General features: G+C 42.0%; 1 protein-coding gene across 1 annotated transcript in view; it reads right to left on the bottom strand.

The window, feature by feature from the left end:
• Window positions 1–26,968, bottom strand: part of nhe3b (putative sodium hydrogen exchanger 3b) — a 70,236-nt gene that overhangs the window by 12,741 nt on the left and 30,527 nt on the right. Inside the window, 6 exon segments of the mRNA NM_001160482.1 lie at window positions 13,109–13,260; window positions 13,570–13,699; window positions 13,850–13,920; window positions 17,378–17,467; window positions 17,612–17,814; window positions 26,341–26,561. Of these exon segments, the coding sequence (NP_001153954.1) occupies window positions 13,109–13,260; window positions 13,570–13,699; window positions 13,850–13,920; window positions 17,378–17,467; window positions 17,612–17,814; window positions 26,341–26,561 (867 nt within the window).

The raw sequence follows: 26,968 nt of genomic DNA, 5'->3' as shown, positions 1-26,968 counted from the left end.
AAAAGTACCATGTAAAATGTGTATGCAAAATGTATATGTACAATGTATGTATATGTAGAAAAAAAGCTGTAAAAATATATATTTGTCCCCCGAAGAGGGTGGTGAAGGGGTTAATAAAAAATAAAATAATAATTGCACTTGAAAACGCTTGCTATTTACCAATAAATTCACAACGAATTTGACTACAAATGCAAAGTTTCCAATGACTTTGCAATTGTTACGAACAAGCAAAGGATGAAAATATGCTAGAAATAAAAAATGAAATTGACTGCATTAAAAAATAAATAACCTATAGTATAGGTTACATAGGTCTATATATTGTAATTCAATATTTAAATAAATTGTTCCTTCAATTGAGTTGTATTTTGCTAAAATAGGCCACTGTCGGTAATATTTGCCTCAATAAATTCCATGATGTGGCAAATATTGATTTAGTACATTATTATAGGGTAAGCATTAGAATAAGCCACCTCAATATTTGCAGTCATTAAGTGATTATATCTTTCTAGGAGCTGATCCATCATCAGTATTGTGGAATATTTATAATGTTAAGATAAGATTTGAATGGATAAATCTGATCCAAGAGCAGCGATGCCTTCCTTTCGATTTTATCAATATGGACACATGCCTCAATGACATACTTAGCGAACATTTTCTCTGTGTGGTGTTTTGGGAAATGTATGTTACATCTTCGGCCATTGTAGGAAAGATGCATCTTTAAAACATTCATAAGCCTAAATTCCATCGATACTGGGAAACCGGGCCCTGATCTACATATTGTAAGTGTTACATTAAAGAGCAATGATAATGATGTCACACAATCCCAAGTCGACCCCTAAACCCTATGCCCTATGCACTTGTGGAGATCTGAGTCGATTTTTCCAACTGTGTAAGCAAAATTGTAATCACACCACCTTGCCCATTGAAAGGCTGGGTGTATGTTTCACCACGTTGCTTATACCAATCAAAACCTCTCAGTTCACAAGTGCATTTAGGGGTCGATTTGGGATTGGGCATCTGTATTAACCATGCTTTTGCTACCATATCCTTTTGTTTCCATTGTAACCAGTGGAAGGCACCTAATGGCTGGTGAGTTTTGGGGATAAAATAAGTGAGACGGAACTCTTGACTAGCGAACTTATGGTTCTACCACGGATGACAAGGGAGGGTGCACACTCATTGTACATACCTATGTATTGTAATGGGAAACCAAGGCTTTCTGAGTCCTTTAGGGATTTCACCAAATTGTGCCTTAATGAAAACTGCTTATTACTCAGAGTTTTTAACATAATGCAGATTAGTGATTAGGTAAACTACATTTAGTTAGTATGTGTGATTCGCACTTACCCTTTTTGCCTCCAGGTTCAATATTATGGCAGGGTAGCCTAGTGGTTAGAGCATTGGACTAGTAACCGGAAGGTTGCAAGTTCAAACCCCCGAGCTGTCGTTCTGCCCCTGAACAGGCAGTTAACCCACTGTTCCTAGGCCGTCATTGAAAATAAGAATTTGTTCTTAACTGACATTTCCTAGTTAAATAAAGGTAAAATTAAAAATATATATAAAAGAATTACAAAAACTGTGCATCAGTGGTATTATTTAGGATGCTGAAGACAAAATATTATCATAGAATACACTAGATAATACTTTTTAACAACAATGGTGTGGACTCCAAACATTTTTTTAACTATAGCCGGGATTCGATGTGCCTCTGATCCCAAATCCCAGACCCTACCCGCTGAGCTACCATTCAGGTTTTGCCAGAAAATACAGACCCTACCGTTACACTTGTTCACACCTACTTGGGGTCGGAATGCAATTATGGTTACATTAAAACACCGTGGAGCCGGCACAAGATATGGTTCAGAAAACGTACCTCAATGAAGGGAAGGGATATGCCACTGTGGGATAATGGGACAATTCGGAGGACAACACATTTCTCATCCTTGCATTGAGGTAAATTTTCTGAGCCAGATCTCATGCTGGCTCCACGGTGTCTTAACTTAAAGGAGAAGCTTACCCAAAACCCACTGACAAGGTACTAATCTGTCATTCTGCCCCTTAACCCACTGTTCCAAGGCTGTCATTGAAAACAAGAATTTGTTCTTAACTGACTTGCCTAGTAAAATTAAATTAAATTACAAGAGATGCACCTGCCAGATAGTGAGCATCTCAAGCTCAATAAAACCTGGGTTAATCAGGTATCTTTCTCATCACATAGTTCTGGGAGGAACTTCCTAGTTCTTAGGACACGTTTTAGTATTTTGTTTTTTATGTGTTATTTCTTACTTTATTAGCCCAGACATTTTTTGTGTTATTACATACAGCCGGGAAGAACTATTGGATATCAGAGCGGCGGTAACTCGCCAGCACTACCAGTATTACGACCAGGAATATGACTTTCGGAAAACTGATCCTTTTTTCTTACCCCCCAGGGCAATTGAACTGATTCCAGAGACCGAATCCAAACAGCGCCGGCATAGGAGAGGTACTCGGGGTAGTCTTCTAGTCCGACTTAGGATGTGCACACCACCCACAGCGTCTGAGTATATTACTCGCTAAGGTTCAGTCTCTGGATAATAAAGTTGGTGAGCTCAGGGCAAGGATTTCTTTCCAAAGAGACATCAGGGATTGTAAAATTCTCTGTTTCACGAAAACATGGCTCTCTCGGGATATACTGTCTGTGTCTGTCCAGCCATTTGGGTTCTTAGTTCATAGTGCAGGCAGGAATACATATCTCTCCAGGAAGAAGAAGGGTGGGGGTGTATGTTTCATGATTAACGACTCATGGCGTGATTGTGATAACATACAGGAACTCAAGTCCTTTTGCTCACCCGACATAGAATACCTCACAATCAAATGCGGACCATATTACCTCCCAAGAGAATTCTCTTCAGTTATAGTCACAGACGTGTACATTTCCCTCATCAAGCCGATACTTCGACAGCCCTCAAAGAGCTTCACTGGACTTTATGCAAACTGGAAACCACATATCCTGAGGCTTCATTTATCGTTGCTGGGGATTTTAACAAAGCACATTTGAGGAAAAGAATGGCGAAATTCTATCAACACATTGACTGTAGTACTCGCTCTGCTAAAACACTCGACTACTGATACTCCAACTTCCGGGATGCCTACAAGTCCCTATCCCGCCCTCCTTTTGGCAAATCTGATCAAAACTCAATTTTGCTCCTCCCTTCCTATAGGCAGAAACTCAAACACAAAGTACCCATGCTAAGGACTATTCAACGCTGGTCTGACCAATCGGAATCCACGCTTCAAGATTGATTTGATCACGCAAACTGGGACATGTTCCGGGTAGCCTCTGAGAATAACATTGACGCATATACTGACACGGTGACTGAGTTTATCAGGATGTGTGACAATTAAAACTTACCCAAACCAGAAACCGTAGATAGATAGAAGCATTCACGCAAAACTGAAAGCACGAACTATCACATTTAACCTCTCTTTCCCAATTGCCAGGGAAAATGCAGAGCGCCAAATTCAAATAAAATACTTTACAAATAAAACTTTCATTAAATCACACATGTAAGATACCAAATTAAAGCTACACTCGTTGTGAATACAGCCAACATGTCAGATTTCAAAAAGGCTTTTCGGCGAAAGCACAATATGCTATTATCTGATGATAGCACAACAGTAAACAATGAGAGAGTAGCATATTTAAACTCTGCAGGTGAGACACAAAACGCAGAAATAAAATATAAATCATGCCTTACCTTTGACGAGCTTATTTTGTTGGCACTCCAATATGTCCCATAAACATCACAAATGGTCCTTTTGTTCGATCACAACTTGCAGACGTGTTTACGTGTTGCTGTGCGTTTTGTGCGTCTTGTTGCCAACCTTACTTTGCTACTTTACGGTTTTACTTGTTAATTACCGTTTATATTTTAGTTTTTTCCCTCCGCCAACTTTTTTTCATTCAACTTTTTCACTCCGGACTCTTTATCTGGACGTGGTTCGTCAGGACCTCCAACAGCCGAAGCTAAGTAGTAACATTAACATGATGCCTTCTAATTGCAGTTGCTGTACAGGAGAATGATCGCCTTACGGCGAGGATAGCTGTGCTGTAAGCCCAGCTTCAGACGCAATCGTTAGGCAAGGGTAATTTCAGTGTAGGAAAGGATGAAACAGCGTCTGTGCCACCAGTAAGTACAGATAGTAACGTTAGTATAAATCCGCTCGTACGGTCCCCGCAGCCGGACAACTTTCACATGGTTTCTGGAGGGAAATGCTGTAGGAATGTTCAACTGGTGTTTCTCATTCAGCCGACAGAAACTTTCAACCAGTTTTCCCTATTAAGCAGCGAATCGGAGTCTGAGGCCGAGCCTTCTCTTGTCTCTACTCGTCCCATTACGGGGTCTGAGACGCTGAAGCTTCCCACCATTAGCTCTGACAAATTGAAAACCCTAGTCATTGGCAACTCCATTACCCACAGTATTAGACTTAAAACGAATCATCAAGCGATCATACACTGTTTACCAGGGGGCAGGGCTACCGACTTTAAGGCTAATCTGAAGATGGTGCTGGCTAAAGCTAAAACTGGGAGTGTAGAGAGTATAGAGATATTGTTATCCACGTCGGCACCAACGATGTTAGGATGAAACAGTCAGAGGTCACCAAGCGCAACATAGCTTCAGCGTGTAAATCAGCTAGAAAGATGTGTCGGCATTGAGTAATTGTCTCTGGCCCCTCCCAGTTAGGGGGAGTGATGAGCTCTACAGCAGAGTCTCACAACTCAATCACTGGTTGAAAACTGTTTTCTGCCCCTCCCAAAAGATAGAAGTTGTAGATAATTGTCCCTCTTTCTGGGACTCACCCACAAACAGGACCAAGCCTGGCCTGCTATGGAGTGACGGACTCCATCCATCCAGCCTGGAGGGGTGCACTCATCTTATATACCAACATAGACAGGGCTCTAACTCCTCTAGCTCCACAAAGAAATAGGGTGCAGGCCAGGCAGCAGGCTGTTAGCCAGCCTACCAGCTTAGTGGAGTCTGTCACTAGCACAGTCAGTGTAGTCAGCTCAGCTATCCCTATTGAGACTGTGTCTGTGCCTCGACCTGGGTTGGGCAAAACTAAACATGGCGGTGTTCGCCTTAGCAATCTCAGTAGGATAAAGACCTCCTCCATTCCTGCCATTATTGAAAGAGATCGTGATAACGCACATCTCAAAATATGGCTACTTAATGTTAGATCCCTTACTTCAAAGGCAGTTATAGTCAATGAACTAATCACTAATCATAATCTTGATGTGATCGGCCTGACTGAAACATGGCTTAAAAGGGGCAGTATTTTAATTTTGGGAAAAATAACGTTCCCGTAGTAAACGGCATATTTTGTCAGGACAAGATGCTAGAATATGCATATAATTGACAGTTTAGGATAGAAAACACTCTAAAGTTTCCAAAACTGTAAAAATATTGTCTGTGAGTATAACAGAACTGATATTGCAGGTGAAAGCCTGAGAAAAATCCAATCCGGAAGTGCCTCGTGTTTTGAAAGCTCTGCGTTCCAATGCGTCCCTATTGAGCAGTGAATGGGCTATCAACCAGATTACCTTTTCTCCGTATTCCCCAAGGTGTCTACAGCATTGTGATGTAGTTTTACGCATTTATGTTGAAGAACACCCGTAAGCGGCTACATTGCGCAACTGGTCACCTGATGGCTCCCGGAGTGATTCTCGAGTAAAATACAGAGGTAGCCATTATTCCAATAGGTCCTACTGAAAAACCAATTGTCCCGGTGGATATATTATCGAATAGATATTTGAAAAACACCTTGAGGATTGATTATAAACAGCGTTTGCCATGTTTCTGTTGATATTATGGAGCTAATCTGGAATATTTTTCGGCGTTTTCATGACTGAAATTTCCGGGCGATTTCTCAGCCAAACATGAAGAACAAACGGAGCTATTTCGCCTACAAAAATAATATTTTTGGAAAAAAGGAACATTGGCTATCTAACTGGGAGTCTCGTAAGTGAAAACATCCGAAGCTCGTCAAAGGTAAACGATTTAATTTGATTGCTTTTCTGATTTCCGTGACCAAGTTACCTGCTAGCTGGACAAAATGCTATGCTAGGCTATCGATAAACTTACACAAATGCTTGTCTAGCTTTGGCTGTAAAGCATATTTTGAAAATCTGAGATGACAGGGTGATTAACAAAAGGCTAAGCTGTGTCTCAATATATTTAACTTGTGATTTTCATGAATAGGAATATTTTCTAGGAATATTTATGTCCGTTGCGTTATGCTAATTAGTGTCAGTCGATGATTACGCTCCCTCATGCGGGATGGGGAGTCAGAGATTAAGCCTGATGAATTTACTGTGTTAAATGATGCCTCACCTCCTGGTTACACTAGTGACCATATCCCCCGTGCATTCCGCAAAGGCGGAGGTGTTGCTAACATTTACGATGGCAAATTTCAATTTACACAAAAAGAAAATGTTTTCGTCTTTTGAGCTTCTAGTCATGAAATCTATGCAGCCTACTCAATCACTTTTTAAAGCTACTGTTTTCAGGCCTCCTGGGCCATATAGAGCCTCCCTCATTGAGTTCCCTGAATTCCTATTGGACATTGTAGTCATAGCAGATAATATTCAAATTTTTTGGTGACTTTAATATTCACATGGAAAAGTCCACAGACCCACTCCAAAAGGCTTTCAGAGCAATCATCTACTCGGTGGGTTTTGTCCAACATGTCTCTGGACCTACTCACTGTCACAGTCATACTCTGGACCTAGTTTGTCCCATGGAGTAAATGTTGTGGATCTTAATGTTTTTCCTCATAATCCTGGACTATTGGACCACCATTTTATTACGTTTGCAATTGCAACAAATAATCTGCTCAGACCCCAACCAAGGAGCATCAAAAGTCGTGCTATAAATTCACAGACAACACAAAGATTCCTTGATGCCATTCCAGACTCCCTCTGCCTACCCAAGGACGTCAGAGGACAAAAATCAGTCAACCACCTAACTGAGGAACTCAATTTAACCTTGCGCAATACCCTAGATGCAGTTGTACCCCTAAAAACTAAAAACATTTCTCATAAGAAACTAGCTCCCTGGTATACAGAAAATACCCGAGCTCTGAAGCAAGCTTCCAGAAAATTGGAACGGAAATGGCACCACACCGAACTGGAAGTCTTCCGACTAACTTGGAAAGACAGTACCGTGCAGTATCGAAGAACCGTTACTGCTGCTCGATCATCCTATTTTTCCAACTTAATTGAGGAAAATAAGGACAATCCAAAATGTATTTTTGATACTGTCGCAAAGCTAACTAAAAAGCAGCATTCCCCAAGTGAGGATGGCTTTCACTTCAGCAGTAATAAATTCATGAACTTCTTTGAGGGAAAGATCATGATTATTAGAAAGCAAATTACGGACTCCTCTTTAAATCCTTCAAAGCCCAGTTGTCCTGAGTCTGCACAACTCTGCCAGGACCTAGGATCAAGAGAGACACTCAAGTATTTTAGTACTATATCACTTGACACAATGATGAAAATAATCATGGCCTCTAAACCTTCAAGCTGCATACTGGACCCTATTCCAACTAAACTACTGAAAGAGCTGCTTCCTGTGCTTGGCCCTCCTATGTTGAACATAATAAACGGCTCTCTATCCACCGGATGTGTACCAACCTCACTAAAAGTGGCAGTAATAAAGCCTCGCTTGAAAAAGACAAACCTTGACCCAGACAATATAAAAAACTATCGGCCTAAATCGAATCTTCCATTCCTCTCAACATTTTTTGAAAAAGCTGTTGCGCAGCAACTCACTGCCTTCCTGAAGACATGCTTCAGTCTGAAATGCTTCAGTCTGGTTTTAGACCCCACCATAGCACTGAGACTGCATTGTAAATTACCTTTTAATGGCATCAGACCGAGGCTCTGCATCTGTTCTCGTGCTCCTAGACCTTAGTGCTGCTTTTGATATCATCGATCACCACATTATTTTGGAGAGATTGGAAACCCAAATTGGTCTACACAGACAAGTTCTGGCCTGGTTTAGATCTTATCTGTCGGAAAGATATCAGTTTGTCTCTGTGAATGGTTTGTCCTCTGACAAGTCAACTGTAAATTTCGGTGTTCCTCAAGGTTCCGTTTTAGGACCACTATTGTTTTCACTATATATTTTACCTCTTGTGGATTCGAAAACATAATGTTAACTTTCACTGCTATGTGGATGACACACAGCTGTACATTTCAATGAAACATGGTGAAGCCCCAAAATTGCCCTCGCTAGAAGCCTGTGTTTCAGACATAAGGAAGTGGATGGCAATAAACTTTCTACTTCTAGACTCGGACAAAACAGAGATGCTTGTTCTAGGTCCCAAGAAACAAAGAGATCTGACAATTAATCTTAATGGCTGTACAGTCGTCTCAAATAAAACTGTGAAGGACCTCAGTGTTACTCTGGACACTGATCTCTCTTTTTACGAACATATCAAGAATGTTTCAAGGACAGTTTTTTTCCATTTACGTAACATTGCAAAAATCAGAAACTTTCTGTCCAAAAATGATGCAGAAAAATTTATTCATGCTTTTGTTACTTCTAAGTTAGACTACTGCAATGCTCTACTTTCCAGCTACCCGGATAAAGCACTAAATAAACTTCAGTTAGTGCTAAATATTGATCATATTACTCCAGTGCTAGCCTCCCTACAATGGCTTCTTGTCAAGGCAAGGGCTGATTTCAAGGTTTTACTGCTAACCTACAAAGCATTACATGGGTTTGCTCCTACCTATCTCTCTGATTTGGTCCTGCTGTACATACCTACACGTACGGTCACAAGACGCAGGCCTCCTAATTGTCCCTAGAATTTCTAAGCAAACAGCTGAAGGCAGGGCTTTCTCCTATAGAGCTCCATTTTTATGGAATGGTCTGCCTACCCATGTGAGAGACGCAGACTCGGTCTCAACCTTTAAGTCTTTACTGAAGACTCATCTCTTCAGTGGGTCATATGATTGAGTGTAGTCTGGCCCAGGAGTGTGAAGGTGAACGGAAAGGCTCTGGAGCAACAAACCGCCCTTGCTGTCTCTGCCTGGCCGGTTCCCCTCTTTCCACTGGGATTCTCTGCCTCTAACCCTATTACAGGGGCTGAGTCACTGGCTTACTGGTGCTCTTTTATGCCATCCCTAGGAGGGGTGCGTCACTTGAGTGGGTTGAGTCACTGATGTGATCTTCCTGTCTGGGTTGGCGCCCCCCCCCCTTGGGTTTGTGCAGTGGCGGAGATCTTTGTGGGCTATACTCGGCCTTGTCTCAGGATGGTAAGTTGGTGGTTGAATATATCCCTCTAGTGGTGTGGGGGCTGTGCTTTGGCAAAGTGGGTGGGGTTATATCCTTCCTGTTTGGCCCTGTCCGGGGGTATCATCAGATGGGGCCACAGTGTCTCCTGACCCCTCCTGTCTCAGGGGGGCTAGGGTCAGTTTGTTATATCTGGAGTACTTCTCCTGTCTTATCCGGTTTCCTGTGTGAATTTAAGTATGTTCTCTCTAAATCTCTCTTTCTCTCTTTCTTTCTCTCTCTCGGAGGACCTGAGCCCTAGGACCATGCCTCAGGACTACCTGGCATGATGACTCCTTGCTGTCCCCAGTCCACCTGGCCGTGCTACTGCTGCAGTTTCAACTGTTCTGCCTATGGCTATGGAATCCTGACCTGTTCACCAGACGTGCTACCTGTCACAGAACTGCTGTTTTCAGCTCTCTAGAGACAGCAGGAGTGGTAGAGATACTCTTAATGATCGGCTATGAAAAGCCAACTGACATTTACTCTTGAGGTGCTGACTTGCTGCACCCTCGACACCTACTGTGATTATAATTATTTGACCATGCTGGTCATTTATGAACATTTGAACATCTTGGCCATGTTCTGTTATAATCTCCACCTGGCACAGCCAGAAGAGGACTGGCCACCCCTCATAGCCTGGTTCCTCTCTAGGTTTCTTCCAATGTTTTGGTCTTTCTAGGGAGTTTTTCCTAGCCACCGTGCTTCTACACCTGCACTGCTTGCTGTTTTAGGCTTGGTTTCTGTACAGCACTTTGAGATATCAGCTATCAACAAAATATATCAACAAAAGGGCTATATAAATACATTTGATTTGATTAATTCCGTCCATATATATCCAAAATGTCCAAGTATTTGGCTCGTTTGATCCAGCAAAACACTGGTTCCAACTTGACCAACGTCACTACAAAAGATCTCAAACGTTACCTGTAAACCTTGCCAAAACATTTCAAAATACTTTTGTAATACAACTTTAGGTATTTTTAAACGTAAATAATCAATAGAATTGAAGAAGGGATGATCTGTGTTCAATACAGGAAGACAACAAACTTAAGCATGCTTTCTGGTCTTGCGCAACTATCAAACAGTACACACGACGTGACCCTTGTTCAAGATGGCCGTACTTCTTCATTACAAAAAGGAATAACCTCAACCAATTTCTAAAGACTGGTGACATCCAGTGGAAGCAGTAGGAACTGCAAATAAGTCCCTTAGAAATCTGGTTTTCCTAATGAAACCTTAGTGACCTCAAAAAATGTTTTCAATGGTTTGTCCTCTGTGTTTTGCCTGCAACATAAGTTCTGTTATACTCACAGACATGATTCAAACAGTTTTAGAAACTTCAGAGTGTTTTCTATCCAAATGTACTAATAATATGCATATCTTATACTCTGGGGAAGAGTAGCAGGAAGTTGAATTTGGACACCCTATTTATCCAAACGTGAAAATGCTGCCCCCTATCCCGAAGAAGTAAACCATGGCAAGGTGACTGGGAATATGAATGAATACAAGCAGTGTAGTTATTCCCTCCATAAGGCAATCAAACAGGCAAAACATCAGTATAGAGACAAAGTGGAGTCGCAATTCAACGGCTCAGACACGAGACGTATGTGGCAGGCTCTACAGACAATCACAGACTACAAAGGGAAAACCAGCCACGTCGTGGACCACGTCGTCTTGCATCCAGACAAGCTAAACACCTTCTTCACCCGCTTTGAGAATAACACAGTGCCACCGACGCGGCCGCTACCAAGGACTCTGGGCTCTGCTCCTCCGTGGCTGACGGGAGTAAGACATTTAAACGTGTTAACCCTCACAAGGCTGCCGGCCCAGACGGCATCCCTAGCCGCGTCCTCAGAGCATGCGCAGACCAGCTGGCTTGAGTGTTTACGGACATATTCAATCTCTCCCTATCCCTTTCTACTGTCTCCACATGCTTCAAGATGTCCACCGTTGATCCTGTACCCAAGAAAGCAAAGGTAACTGAACTAAATAACTATTGTCCCGTAATACTCACTTCTGGCATCATGAAGTGCTTTGAGAGACTAGTGAAGGATCATATCACCTCTACCTTACCTGACACCCTAGACCCTCTTCAATTTGCTTACAGCACCAAATATCCACAGACGATGCAATCGCCATCGCAATGCACACTGCCCTATCCCATCTGGACAAGAGGAATTCCTACAGTTGAAGTAGGAAGTTTACATACACTTAGGTTGGAGTCATCAAAACTTGTTTTTCAACCACTCCACACATTTCTTGTTACCAAACTATAATTTTGGCAAGTCACTTAGGACATCTACTTTATGCATGCAACAATTGTTTAATTATTTCACTTCTGGGTTAGAAGTTGACATACTTGACTGTGCCTTTAAACAGCTTGGAAAATTCCAGAAAATGATGTCATGGCTTTAGAAGTTTCTGATAGGCTAATTGACATCATTTGAGTCAACTGGAGCTGTACTCAGTGCCTCTTTGCTTGACATCATGGGAAAATCCAAAGAAATCAGCCAAGATCTCAGAAAAAAAGTTGTCGACCTCCACAAGTCGGGTTCATCTTTGGGAGCAATTTCAGGAGCCGTCATACTACTCAGGAAGGAGACGCGTTCTGTCTCCTAGTGATGAATGTACGTTGGTGCCAAAAGTGCAAATCAATCCCAGAACAACAGCAAAGAACCTTGTGAAGATGCTAGAAGAAAGAGGTACAAAAGTGTCTATATTCACATTAAAATGAGTCCTATACCGACATAACCCGATAGGCCGCTCAGCAAGGAAGAAGACACTGCTCCAAAACCGCCAGACTACGGTTTGCAACTGCACATGAGGACAAAGATTGTACTTTTTGGAGAAATGTTCTCTGGTCTGATGAAACAAAAATAGAACTGTTTGACCATAAGGACCATCGAAATGTTTGGAGGAAAAGGGGGAGGCTTGCGCACGGGGGTGGGGGTGCATCATGCATCATGTTGTGGGGGTGCATTGCAGCAGGAGGGACTGGTGCACAAAAAATAGATGGCATCATAAAAAAGGAAAATTGTGTGGTTATATTGAAGCAACATCTCAAGTCATCAGGAAGTTAAACCGTGCTCGCAAATGGGTCTTACAAATGGACAATGACACCAAGCACCCCCCCCTATGAAAGGTTGTTCTAATGAGGGATTGCATTATGCACGCCTAAATCTCCATTCCTATGGTCCCATTCCCAGCCCTGCCAGTCTTTCTGGCATCACGTATAGCAGCTTTTTAGCTGCAAGTGGGCGTAGGAATGGAGATTGACCAAGCAGATAGTTTGCGCCATTGGAAAGCATGGAAATTAGTTCTCTAATTTAATATTGCTTTACTTAGCCATTACATCTACCAAACGGGTGAGTAAGCTGCACACACTATCAGTTTCAGTGCCTGTACTTTGTCCCAGGGTTGTCCGAGGTTGCTTTAAACTAAACCCGTGTTTGTGCCTAAAGGTAGCAGTGCTTGCCTCTTTTTAGAGCTTTTGGCCATGTCAAACGTCCTTCCATCCAATATACTTTATATACTTTATTATAACCAATGTCATAATTGCCAGAACACTCTGAGATAGCAAACATATTTTTTGCTGGAGTGTAATCCCACAACAGGGTTTAAGTTTACATTTCCGCCATCCCAAGTTAATGATGCATGTGTTTTAAGACATGCATAAGGTCGCATCCCAAATGGCACCCTATTTCCTATAGTGCATTACTTTTGACATCAGCAATATGGAATATGGTGCTATTGGGATGCAGACTAAGTCAGGAAATGTTGCTTACAAGATGGAGGAGACTGGAACATGATCTGGTCCCATATTTTCTGTCATGATGTAAGGCATCATCTCTGAAAAATCGGCACCAAACTTCTTATTGAAATCCACATCGGCCTTGTTTTCATTACGTACGAACGCCAATGAGCCTCTGCGTTCTCCCTATAAAAATGGGATACAAATTCTTCATCAAATCAAGGTTAATTGTTCACGTACACAGTGTAGCAGATGTAGCAGCGCATGCAGTGAAATGCTTGTGTTATTAACTCATAACAGTTCTAATAACACAACCATTTCACTGCACCCGCTGCAACATCTGCTATACACAAATTTCATGGTCTGCCATCCAATTTGTCTATTTGTTGTAATGTTACAGTAAATCAGTGATCCTGGAGGTTAATCTATTGTGTAGCATTGCAACTACAGTATTAAATTGTCATGGCTTTCCCTGACCTTGTGAGTCATTCTTACCTCTTTCACATAGCTTGTGGCATCCTTGATGTTGAGCTTGTGGAAAATGTTGAATATGGGGTCACAAGACTTCCTGGCAATGGGTGTCATCAAGAGCCAGTACAACCACTTCTCCTCAAAGTTATTCCACCTTAGAAGGATACGAGAAGAGAGTAAAAAAAACAATTTAGTGCTAACTTTAGTCTTTGAAGGTATGGTATGTAATACATTTATTTAAATAATACTTATATGATTATAATAACTTATTGAAGTTGATAATATGATGTTAGTGTCCACATACTTGTCTCTCATGTAGTTATCTCCTATTTGTCCAGAAATGTCCTCTATGGCGACAAGCATGTGGTCAAAGGTCTGAAATAATATTTATTTTGTAAAGATTATATTTCAATTGACCAATTTCAACACTTTTAGATTAACTGGTTGATGCTTTATAAAAGAAGGGTTTAGCTACTGACACTCAGCCCTTGATGAACACCCTTCATCTTCCAGAACCCTTCGCCTCTGTACACCTATCCCCTTGCCACTAACTGCTGTCAAGTTATTTTTTACATGTGCATTACTGAACACAGGTTCCACAGTGACCCTTAACCAACTGGGGCTTAACCTTGATCTCCGTAACTGGAGAAAGAGCTCCTATACTGGGACGCTGTGAAGTCTTGATGCAGGTGGGTGACTGAGGCTGAGGCAAAGCTTGACTTCCAGACAAATAACATTATGTTCCAACATGATAAACCCATCCCCCTTTTCAGTGAGTCTGCCTTCCCCAGTACGAGCAAACCAACAAGCCCTAGCCTTCAGTGGGAAGCCCCCTTTGCAGAGTGCATGTTTCCCCTATCCAATGATAGCCACCACCATGGAGCCCCATGAGGAACTACAGCTCCCGCCTACACCAGTTCTACAGGCGGCAAGTGTCACCACAGACGCAGAATCAGCAGCAGTCGCCACTGTCAAAGCCATGTGGGAGCGACAACAAGTCTGGGACCTACTTTACACATTCTGCTTTCCTGTCACCCTTAATGATGTAGATCGAACCCACTTGGTGCAGCACACCATTGACACGCCCCATCTGCCAATAAGCCAGATGGATGCCCTATGCTCATAGAACAGATAGCATCTACTGACACCAACAAACCTTGATAAGCCTCCTCGTAGTCATGGTCCCCAAAAAGGATGGAACCTATAGGTTCTCTGCTGACTATCGGCAACTTAGCGAAAAGATTGTGAAAGACACCTATCCACTGCCTCGGAGAGACAGATGCCATGATTATGTTGATGGCTCAGCTTGATTCTCCTCCCTGGATTTACGGAGCGGATACTGGCAGGTACCTCTGGCATCCGAAGACAAACCAAAGACATTGTTTATGGAGTAGGTTCTCAAAGGTGTGCCCGGAACAATGTTTGGTGTATTTCAATGACCTACTGGTGCGTGGGACAAGGTCTGAGACGTCGTTGGAAAACGTTAAGGAAGTTCTGGGCCAAATCCAAAGAGCTGGGCTGAGTGCATTTTCTTGCAGAAAGAGGTTACCTGCCTCGGGCGCAGAGTCAGCCAGGCAGGCGTCATGACAAAGTTGTTTTTTCTGATATCCAAATGGCAGTCAATACTCTCTTTGAGTGGGGGATGGACCAACAGACAGCCTGAAGCAGGCTTTGTGTCAGGACCCTGACGCAAATGAGCTGGTATCCATGTAAAATACTTGGGTTGCATTAGAAGGTTGGACTAATTACATTTTCTTTGTTTATACAGTGCCTTGCGAAAGTATTCGGCCCCCTTGAACTTTGCGACCTTTTGCCACATTTCAGGCTTCAAACATAAAGATATAAAATTGTATTTTTTTGTGAAGAATCAACAACAAGTGGGACACAATCATGAAGTGGAACGACATTTATTGGATATTTCAAACTTTTTTAACAAATCAAAAACTGAAAAATTGGGCGTGCAAAATTATTCAGCCCCTTTACTTTCAGTGCAGCAAACTCTCTCCAGAAGTTCAGTGAGGATCTCTGAATGATCCAATGTTGACCTAAATGACTAATGATGATAAATACAATCCACCTGTGTGTAATCAAGTCTCCGTATAAATGTACCTGCACTGTGATAGTCTCAGAGGTCCGTTAAAAGCGCAGAGAGCATCATGAAGAACAAGGAACACACCAGGCAGGTCCGAGATACTGTTGTGAAGAAGTTTAAAGCCGGATTTGGATACAAAAAGATTTCCCAAGCTTTAAACATCCCAAGGAGCACTGTGCAAGCGATAATATGGAAATGGAAGGAGTATCAGACCACTGCAAATCTACCAAGACCTGGCCGTCCCTCTAAACTTTCAGCTCATACAAGGAGAAGACTGATCAGAGATGCAGCCAAGAGGCCCATGATCACTCTGGATGAACTGCAGAGATCTACAGCTGAGGTGGGAGACTCTGTCCATAGGACAACAATCAGTTGTATATTGCACAAATCTGGCCTTTATGGAAGAGTGGCAAGAAGAAATCCATTTCTTAAAGATATCCATAAAAAGTGTCGTTTAAAGTTTGCAACAAGCCACCTTGGAGACACACCAAACATGTGGAAGAAGGTGCTCTGGTCAGATGAAACCAAAATTGAACTTTTTGGCAACAATGCAAAACGTTATGTTTGGCGTAAAAGCAACACAGCTCATCACACTGAACACACCATCCCCACTGTCAAACATGGTGGTGGCAGCATCATGGTTTGGGCCTGATTTTCTTCAGCAGGGACAGGGAAGATGGTTAAAATTGATGGGAAGATGGATGGAGCCAAATACAGGACCATTCTGGAAGAAAACCTGATGGAGTCTGCAAAAGACCTGAGACTGGGACGGAGATTTGTGTTCCAACAAGACAATGATCCAAAACATAAAGCAAAATCTACAATGGAATGGTTCAAAAATAAACATATCCAGGTGTTAGAATGGCCAAGTCAAAGTCCAGACCTGAATCCAATCGAGAATCTGTGGAAAGAACGGAAAACTGCTGTTTACAAATGCTCTCCATCCAACCTCACTGAGCTCGAGCTGTTTTGCAAGGAGGAATGGGAAAAAATGTCAGTCTCTCGATGTGCAAAACTGATAGAGACATACCCCAAGCGACTTACAGCTGTAATCGCAGCAAAAGGTGGCGCTACAAAGTATTAACTTAAGGGGGCTGAATAATTTTGCACGCCCAATTTTTCAGTTTTTGATTTGTTAAAAACGTTTGAAATATCCAATAAATGTCGTTCCACTTCATGATTGTGTCCCACTTGTTGTTGATTCTTCACAAAAAAATACAGTTTTATATCTTTATGTTTGAAGCCTGAAATGTGGCAAAAGGTCACAAAGTTCAAGGGGGCCGAATACTTTCGCAAGGCACTGTATGTTTGTTGTATGTTGTGTCACCACTCTTTCCTAGAGACCTCCTGGGCTAGCTGTTCTTAGGAGGGAGCTATTTGATTTGAAAGCAGAGTATGCATTCTCATGCCAATTACCACCAGTTGCTTATCCTATAAGAGTATTATACCAAGAGTGCGCTATCTCACACTGTTTCATCACGAGTGTACTAGCTTACAAATAATATATCATCACAAGTGCGCTTTATTTAAAGTCCAAATGAATCTTGCCCTGCTACTAATTTATTTGTGTTCTCCCCTGACAGGTCTGTCATTCATTTGACAGACCTGTGATTGAAAAAGTGTTTAGTACAGTTTACAAAAGTAGAAACATTACTTTGGGGATTTATTACAGAGATATAAGGTTTGTTGTCTGATTCTTTGGGATTGATGAACAACAAAGACTTCTGATCAGATAGTTACCCTATTCTGTATTTTTTCTGCTAGTGTGCGTTCTGACACTGCTGCTCTCTTCACTTTCAGCCAGGTCACCAGTGGTTTCATGGTTATTCCCTGCAACAAATAAGGAGAAAATATAGTAAACCGGTAGCAAATTAACACATACCAGTCTGTTCAAGACATATAGTATATGAAAGAAAACTACAAATGGTGAAATATGTATGGACTGACGTTTGACATTTAAATGAGCTATTTTACCTGCAACATGACAGTGAAGTACACCACTATGAGGGTGGTGCTGATCATCAGTTTCTTCTCCTTGTACTTATTCTCGTCCAGCAGGAGCACAAGGCCATAGGCTACGGCCCCACGTAGGCCACCGTAGCCCATCACTAGTTGATCAATAAAGTCCAAGGGAACCAGTCGGTACTGGTTCAGAATCCAGGTCAGTAAAAAGACCCCTGTGATATAAATACACACAGAGATAGGCAGTATTTATGTTACATGTTCAGTGCCTAGTGAAAGTCTACACCCCCCCCCCCCTTGCAGTCTTCACATTTTGCTACCATAAAATTACTTCTAAAAAGGGATTAAATTAGAGTGTTTCCATACAGATCTATACAACCTACTTCACATTTTCAATGTGAAATAAAATGATACATATTTTTCCTAATTAATTCAATTTAAATTTAAAAAATGAAGACTTGATTGCGTATGTCTTCACACCTCATAGTTATGCCACGTTCACATGCTATCTTAGTTATCGGAAGCTCCTAGTTCCCAGTGGGAAATGAATGACCCTCCAAATTGGAATTACAAGTGGTAAACTCAATAGAAAATGTTGTTACCAGATTTGCCGAGTGTGATGTTTGACCTTTTCAACCAAAAGATAACATCCATTTTTTGACAATGACAACCTTATCAATAGGAATAATGTAGCTACTCTGACCATATTGTCAATATTAAAGAGATTATCTGGTACGTTTGTTTACTTTTCAGCCAGTAGTTCTGAAAGTAGCACTCACGAGCCAAAAGTTATCCTCAAAAATTGAGGACTGCGCCACATATGTCCAGATATCTGCATCACATCATTTCTCTTTCACTCGCTCTGCTGTGATGTGACTCTTGACAGCTAGCAAGAGTCACTGGCAAAGAGCTAAAGCTCATTGGTTGAACTTGAACCCCCCCCCCCCCACGTGGGGGAAAATGGTGCAGCAAAGCTTCCAGAAAAACTGCAGCTTTCAAACTAGGGATTTCAAGGCAAATTGAGTAATTTGAGTAATTCTGCTCATAGATTATGCGTGTATGAACTACACATTGACAAATCCAGCTCAAAGCAGAAGGTTTAAAAAATACTTATTGGTTGCCAAAGTTAAGGAGCATGTCTTTATGCAAACTAGCTAACTTTATTATTTGCAATGTTATTAGCAAGCTTATCAAGCCCTAAATCTGCATCAAAGGGCTACTCTCCTGCTCACTGACAATTTGTGTTTCTCTTGTATGCACTACACATTGATAAATCCAGCCCAAAGCGGAAGGTTTAAGAAATACTTATTGGTTGCCAAAGTTTGGGAGCATGCCTTTATTCAAGCTAGATAACTTTATTATTAGCAATGTTATTAGCAAGCATTAAAAAGGCCACTCTCCTCCTCACTGACAATTGTTGTTTCTCTTCCGTAACTATTGCTCTCCTTTAGCATGACTGGTTTGTTTTCCCTCTTAAAAGTTCACAGGCGACCCGCAAGGCATATTGCTGGCAAAAGTGTGACTTTGGACCCAGTCGTGAGGCTGAGTAGTAACCGTATTTCTTGTAGAAATTCACTTTTCTACTTTTTCTAGCTAGCCTGATCATTAGCTAATGGGACTCAGTTATCCGATGCTGCATGGCTCATGCTAACTTGGCTAGCATGCTGCAAGGCAAGCTAACCATGTTATTCTACCTGGGACACAGTAGCATTGTTCATGTAAAAATCTTTTTCTACCTCGGTCCTCCCTCCTGCTAGCTAGATACATCGCTAGCTAGTGTGACTCGTGTAACGGATGTGAAACGGCTAGCTTAGTTAGCGGTGTGCGCTAAATAGCGTTTCAATCAGTGACGTCACTTGCTCTGAGACCTTGAAGTAGTTGTTCCCCTTGCTCTGCAAGGGCCGCGGCTTTTGTGGAGCGATGGGTAACGATGCTTCGTGGGTGTCAGTTGTTGATGTGTGCAGAAGGTCCCTAGTTCGCGCCCGGGTATGGGAGAGGGGACGGTCTAAACTTATACTGTTACATTGATGCTGTTTACCCGGATTACTGGTTGCTGCGGAAAAGGAGGAAGGTCAAAAGGGGGGTGAGTGTAACGGATGTGAAACGGCTAGTTTAGTTAGCAGTGTGCGCTAAATAGCGTTTCAATCGGTGACGTCACTTGCTCTGAGACCTTGAAGTAGTTGTTCCCCTTGCTCTGCAAGGGCCGCGGCTTTTGTGGAGCGATGGGTAACGATGCTTCGAGGGTGACTGTTGATGTGTGCAGAAGGTCCCTGGTTCGCGCCCGGGTATGGGCGAGGGGACGGTCTAAACTTATACTGTTACACTCGGTTAGCCCATGCTGCAATGTTTAAGCTAACTCGGCTAGCTCACTGCAAGGCAAGCTAACCTCACAATTCTACCTGCAACACAGTAGAATTGCTAGCTCTCCCCCTCACGAACCTGCGTTCATTTCCCAGTACTAACTAGACTGTTGATCCGGCCACACGGCTCTTTCAGTCGTCCTAGCTCAAACCATTCAGCTAGCACCGAGCTAGCTACAGTACAATTCCGGGTAGCTGCTAGCTAATGCAGTTCAGCCTCATTGCTATAGGGTTCTTTACTGTGCTAATCACTGCCAGCCATCATGGCTTCTTTCTCCACAATGGCTACCACTATCCCTAATCAAAACGAGCTTGCTCAGCACTCAAATCCCAATGTTCTTGTGCCTTCTGTTCTAGGATTGCTAGAAAGGATGTTGACCTTCTGTGCATCATGTGCTTGGGACAGAAACATGCCAAGATGGCGCTCAAGGACTTCTTCTGACTTCTACGATTGCTGCAAGTCGCTAACTGAGGCATATATGAAGAAGAGGCTGAAACGGGCCTCTCTCTCGGTAGCCCGGTTCAAATCACGACCAAGCATAGCTGGAACGAGATCATGGATAGCCTTGATTCTGCTCTCTATCAGTCTTGGGGAAAGGCAAATTAAGGGACGATGAGGATAATGGCGAGATTAACTTTGCCAGTCTCTTTGAGACGGCAACTGACATTGAGGTCGACCAGGTCCCAGTCTCTTAGGCGGGACAGCCCCAAAGACAGAGAAGACGCCATTGCGCCACTGTAATTTGGGTTCTTTGATGTCTATAGCCGAGCCACGACCAGAGTGAGTGGCCGGTTCCCTGGGGAACAGACCGAGAAAGGGATCTGCACGATGGGAGAAGAGTTTCCACTAGCTCAGCCCCAATAAAACAACTGCTACCTGCAGTTCCAGCTTGCCTATGGGAATTTAAGTGATTGTGGGATACTATAAGTCCCTTACTGACAAAGTGCTGGCTAAGGCACCTCGAGCTTGGACAAGCACAACATGGGGGAATCCGGGTTTTGCTGCCCTCCTAAAAGCCGATTTATGCTTGATCTGGCTATATGGTGCAGAGGCTCCGTATGGAGGGTGTGACGCAATTGCTCTCTCACTCACAGTAGCCCCGTGGGTTAACATGGTTAACCGCCCTTCCACCATGCACTATGGGCTCAGTCTCAAAAAGGCTCAAACATTACCTTCAAGCTCCATTTTTCATCTATTTTCCACAGCCCCCAGAATCTCTACCCAGAGATTTTCACCCATGAGACACCATGGATTTTCTACTTTCATTTCATAACCTCTCCGTGTCACATAATGGGGGATTTAGGCTTGCACCTCGCCCTACGAGCTCATCTTGATAACAAGTGACATTCCAGTCAGGCGGTTCTCTACCTCCTTATGACCAGTCCTGGTATGATTGGCTTTTGCAGGGTCTCGTATGGCAGCCTTGCATATGGTACCCTTTGACCCGGACCCCTATGACCCGTGTGTCTGCCCCGGTCGCCAGTTGGCTACATGCCCTGCGCACGACCGGCATGTGGACCGTTTTCCTTCGGTCCCCTGCTAACACACTGTTTGCCCGGTCTGTTTTAGTTGGGTTACCTACATGTAGTCTGCTTAACCTCTCTCTGTGGCTCAAGTCGAATAGTTTATTCATGGTCAGCTCTTGGGATTCTTTCTGACTTCCTGGCTGCTGCCTTTCCCAGAAGAGCATCTCCTTTTGTTCCAAAGTGTGGTCTGTACCTTTGCTGGAGTGGACGAAACCCTCATACTATGCTGTTATGCTCTCCTTGGTACCTGCCTTCAACAGAAGGTGGATACCTTTCTCTTCTCTTACACTATCCTGCTGGGATAGTGGGGGCTATTAGGATTTATTCTAATAGTTGGATGTTGGCCTTCGAAGGGGGCCTGCTATGGCCCTCTGCTACAGAGAACTGGGCGTGTTTCCTCTGGGAGATCTGTTTCGGGACCTATGAGGGTGATCTGTGCCAGGACCTCCTGAGAGCATGTTGCGATACAGGAGTTCACTAAGTCATGACGTTGCCCTCTTTGGGTATAGCGAGCACCATCCCCCTCTCTCTGTCTCCTACACTCAGGCTGCTGCGACCTCAGGTCGTAAATTCCTGGAGGAGATTATCTCCTCATGGCCACAGTATAGAGAGAGAGTGAGTTTTCATAGAGAGAACAAAGCCATTTCTTCCACCTCAAAGAACATGAGGTCCGAACAACATTTATGTTCTGGAGAAGGTATAAAAGATTGGTGAAGAATCCAGCTACGAACTGGTCCGTTGGTACAATTTTGTGAAACTCATGGGAGACAATACGATCACATTACATTTATGCTGTTTATATAACAGCCTCAGTTATGAGTCTTACATCTAATTGTTGTATAAGATGAATCAGTGAGGCTAATACTGTTTGGACTGTTTAATGAAGGAAACTCCAATTCCCTTTGGAGTTTAACTAAATCACAGGACCGCTCATGAGCACAGGTATGGTCTTGCGTCCTGGGACAGGCCCTTTTCTGCTCTTCCGAATAAAACCCCCACCTGGGTTTTCTATCACCAGACCAGCTTACCTCGATAACGAGAGGGCCAAGGTTTGAGAGGAGACCATAAACCTGAGTATAAGCTAAGGTTTGAGTAGATGGCTGAAAATTTTAACCATACCACGTGGTTAAACTCTTAGACTATCGATACCGACAGAATAAGAACAAGTCTTTGATATTAATTACTAGTCTGCAGCTAGGAATTTGGTATCATTGAACGCGAAGACCGACAACCGCCGAAACATCTATTTTATTACGACATGAATGAATGTCACTCTGAACTAACCATTCTAACCACGACAGAGAGAGGGCAGACAAACTCTCCAACAGAAACAAACTTTTCAACAGAGATCCCGACGACACACGGAGCGTAAATATATGTACTGATTGCAATTATTCCCGAATGAGTGAGCGTTCATGTACAAAGGATTAGCATTTCCATTGTTATAATTATCAACTTTGTCGCGTCTCATCTCAGTTGACCCCCACATCCCTTTGTGTCCACCAAGCCGCGATACCGGTTTATCCCACTAGGGAAACTCCGTTATCATTTCCTTGTAACTATCTACTGTTTGTTTATGCATTTCTGTGAATTACTTAGTTAGTAAATATTATTATTATTAATAATAATAATAATAAATATTATTATATTATATTATTAATATTATAAATATTATTATTATTATATTATTATAAAATTATTTAAGACAATTGATGTATGGATGACTCATAGTGAAGACTGGGTTCGTGCAGATAACCAACAATTTACAACGTTTGGAATGAGACTAATAACATGAGGTAAAGAATAATTCATTAATTAGAAGACTAATTGATCAGATATTAAAATATCTGAAAGTTATATTAGGAAAATCATAACTTATAATCTGAATATTTTCCTTGGTGCCCCGACTTCCTAGTTAATTACAGTTACATGATTAATCAGTTTAATCGCGTAATAATAATTACAGAGAGTTATTTGATAAAGATTCATCTTCAGATTAATGATGCCAAAGACACGACATATATATCCCATTGTGAAATATTGAATGAGTATTTGAAATATAGAACTCAAGGTTATTTACATAATCTTGGTTTTCTGATATTTTCAGTGAAGTATTTCACTGCACCTTTTGAAAATGATCAGTGAGTGGAGAGCTCTTTTATGCAGGGTGAAGGCACACCCTTTTTGATGTTCTCCCGGTCTGTCTTCACCATACATTTGTGATTTGGTTCTTCAAGTTATGGGAATTCCGAAACAAAATCCTATTGTGAAATATTTCACTGATAACCCCAGTTCTCTGTTATTATGTAAATAACCTATAATTTCACTATGGTAGCCTAGTTGCTGGATTGCATCCACGAGCTGACAAGGTAAAACTCTGTCATTCTGCCCCTGAGCAAGGCAGTTAACTCACTGTTCCCCAGATGCTGAAGATGTGGATGTTGATTAAGGCAGCCCTCCGCACCTCTCCGATTCAGAGGGGTTGTGTTAAATGCAGCAGACACATTTCAGTTGAATGCATTTAGTTGTACAACTGAGTAGGTATCCCGCCTTTCTCCATGTGTTGTATTGGACCCAAAACCACAGTTTTTAAATCCGTTTTTAAAAAGTTACTATAAATTTTCTTTGCTGCGTTGTCTTGCAGCATTACTTTACAACGTTGTTGCAAACAGAATGGATTATTTGGAGTGGATTGTTTTACACAGGCAAGTAATGTGGAGTGAATGTAATGTTGTTGATCATTTTCAAATATTGTGATGGCAGAATCATGATATGGACATGATTGACACTGGCAGGGACTTGGGAGTTTGTCAGGATCAAAATAAATATGAAAAGAGCAAAGTTAAAGGAGAATACTACAGTTTACTACAGAATATTCTAGTGCTTACTATAGAATTCTGTACTAACAGTAATATACTGTCACGTTCTGACCATAGTTCTGTTATTTTATTCTTTGTTTTAGTATGGTCAGGGCGTGAGTTGGGGTGGGCAGTCTGTTTGTTTTTCTATGTTGGTTTTTGTGTTCGGCCTAGTATGGTTCTCAATCAGAGGCAGGTGTCGTTATTTGTCTCTGATTGAGAATCATACTTAGGTAGCCTGGGTTTCACTTTTGGTTTGTTGGTGTTTGTTTCCGTGTGAGTGTTTGTTGCCACATGGTACTGTTTCGGTTTTTGTTCATGTTCACGTTTATTGTTTTGTATCTCATAGTGTTTAGTTTATGTCTTAAAATAAACGTTATGGACACTTACCAAGCTGTGCATTGGTCCTCCGATCCTTCTCGCTACTCCTCCTCAGGAGAGGAGGAGGAATGCCATTACATATACTCTAGACGACTATACTCTACACTGTAGTATCCCTCGATTGTGTAGTGCTTACTATAGAATCATGTAGTATACTATAGAATACTATACTCCACAATGTAGTATCCCTTGCTCAACTATGGAGTTTTCTATTTTTCTGTAGAATAATGTGAAAACACTACAGTGAAGTATAGTATAGTAATTTCATGTGGGGTGTGTAGACTTTCACTAGCGACAGTATTTCAAATATATATTCTATTAATTTTGAATAACTTTGTAACAAGATACTTTCGAGAGCTGTAATTTGCATTTTAAAAATTCTAAATACTTTTCCATACCAATTTTTTTTAGAAGCAGTTCACAATTTTGTGGTCCCCTTCACAATTTTGTGATCCCCTTTACCATGCATTGGTATTAGAAGTCTGACGGCACTGGTGTGATGAAAGCATCAGCTAAATTACCAAAATGTACATGTACTGCAAATGTTCAAATGAACACTCGCAAAGCATGCTCGTTATTATTCTATTTAGCTCCAGCCCTGAAATGAGACCAATAATAATATCCAGTGTGCTTTGCTATTGTAAATGTTTTTATGTATATTTAGGTCATTTAGCAGACACTCTATCCATAGCAACTAACAGTCTTCATCAAACAAAATTGTAAAAAAACAAACACTTCAAAGTCATAGCAAGTAAAACGATTATCGTTACTGAGAAAATTCTTGTAGTTTTATTTTGTATTTTGAGAATATAAAGATACCTAAATGACTGTATTTGGGGCCTCCCGAGTGACGGCGTGGTTTAAGGCACTGCATCGCAGTGCTGGAGGCGTTACTAAAGACCTGGATTCATTCCCAGGCTGTGCTGCAACCGGTACTCCCATAGGACGGCGCACAATTGGCCCAGCGCCGGCCCGGGTTAGGAGAGGGTTTGGCTGGGAAGGCTTTACTTGGCTCATCGCGCTCTAGTGATTCCTTGTGGCAGGTCGTGTGCCTGCAGGCTGACCCCGGTCACCAGTTGAACCTGTGTTTCCTCTGACACATTGGTGCGGCTGGCTTCCAGGTTAAGCTGGCGGGTGATGAGGAGTGCGGTTAGGAGGGTCATGTTTCAGAGAATATATGACTTCGCCTCTCCTGAGCCAGTTGGGGAGTTGCAGTGATGAGACAAGATCGAAATTGGGGAGAATATATATATATATATATATATATATATATATTAAAATGCATGAATTTAATCTAGATACAATACAAAAGTACTCTTTTATTTTATTTCGATATATTGGTCTGTCGGGTATTTCGTATTTGAAACAAGCTATTTTTAGATGCATCTTTTTCCAATATCTGCATACACACACATCGTGTCAGTGCTGGTAATGTGAAGCCTTCAATGAGATTGATTGTGTATAATATTGAACCATACACACAGGGATTGCAAGTTGGCAATTGCCTAAACTTCCAAACTACGATATTGTTCGTCCTATAGAGATTGAGCGAAATAGAATCTCCATTGATTCCCCCTCTCACAAAATCATACTAAAGATTATGACCCAAACTCACCTATGAACCTGAACACAAAGATGAAGAGGAGTGTGAGGAGGATAAAGGCTGTGTTCCACACCCATATTGACGGATCTATGGCCGAGATGCCGAGGAAGACAAAGATGATGGTCTCTGAGCCATTTGCGAACACCTTCATTGTGGATCGTACCGTGCTGACCGACCGCTCATCCATGTTGGCATTGATATACTTCTGACAGCAGACCCCACAGAATGTACACCTATGGCACAGCAAGAAAAGGGTCGTGTCACTTAGAACATATACTAAAATGCAGTAGGTACTGTATATAATGGTAAATAGAGAGCTCTGACATAGTTGACCTCAAGGGTCATAAATGGCTCATCCATACACTCTCAGAAAAAGGGTTCCAAAGGGGTTCTTCGGCTGTCCTCATAGAAGAACCCTTTTTGGTTCCATGTAGAAGCCTTTTGGGTTCCATGTAGAACCCTCTGTGGAAAGGGTCCTACATGGAACCCAAAATAGTTCTACCTGGACCAAAAAGTGTTTCATCAAAGGGTTATCCTATAGGGACAACCAAATAACCTTTTTAGGTTCTTATGATAATGTCTAATTAATTGGGTAATTAATTATGGAATATAAAATATGAATGTATCCATATTGTACAGT

This window comes from Oncorhynchus mykiss, chromosome 32 (assembly GCF_013265735.2).
Source record: "Oncorhynchus mykiss isolate Arlee chromosome 32, USDA_OmykA_1.1, whole genome shotgun sequence".
Taxonomy (NCBI): domain Eukaryota; kingdom Metazoa; phylum Chordata; class Actinopteri; order Salmoniformes; family Salmonidae; genus Oncorhynchus; species Oncorhynchus mykiss.
This window is presented reverse-complemented; position numbering and strand designations above follow the sequence as displayed.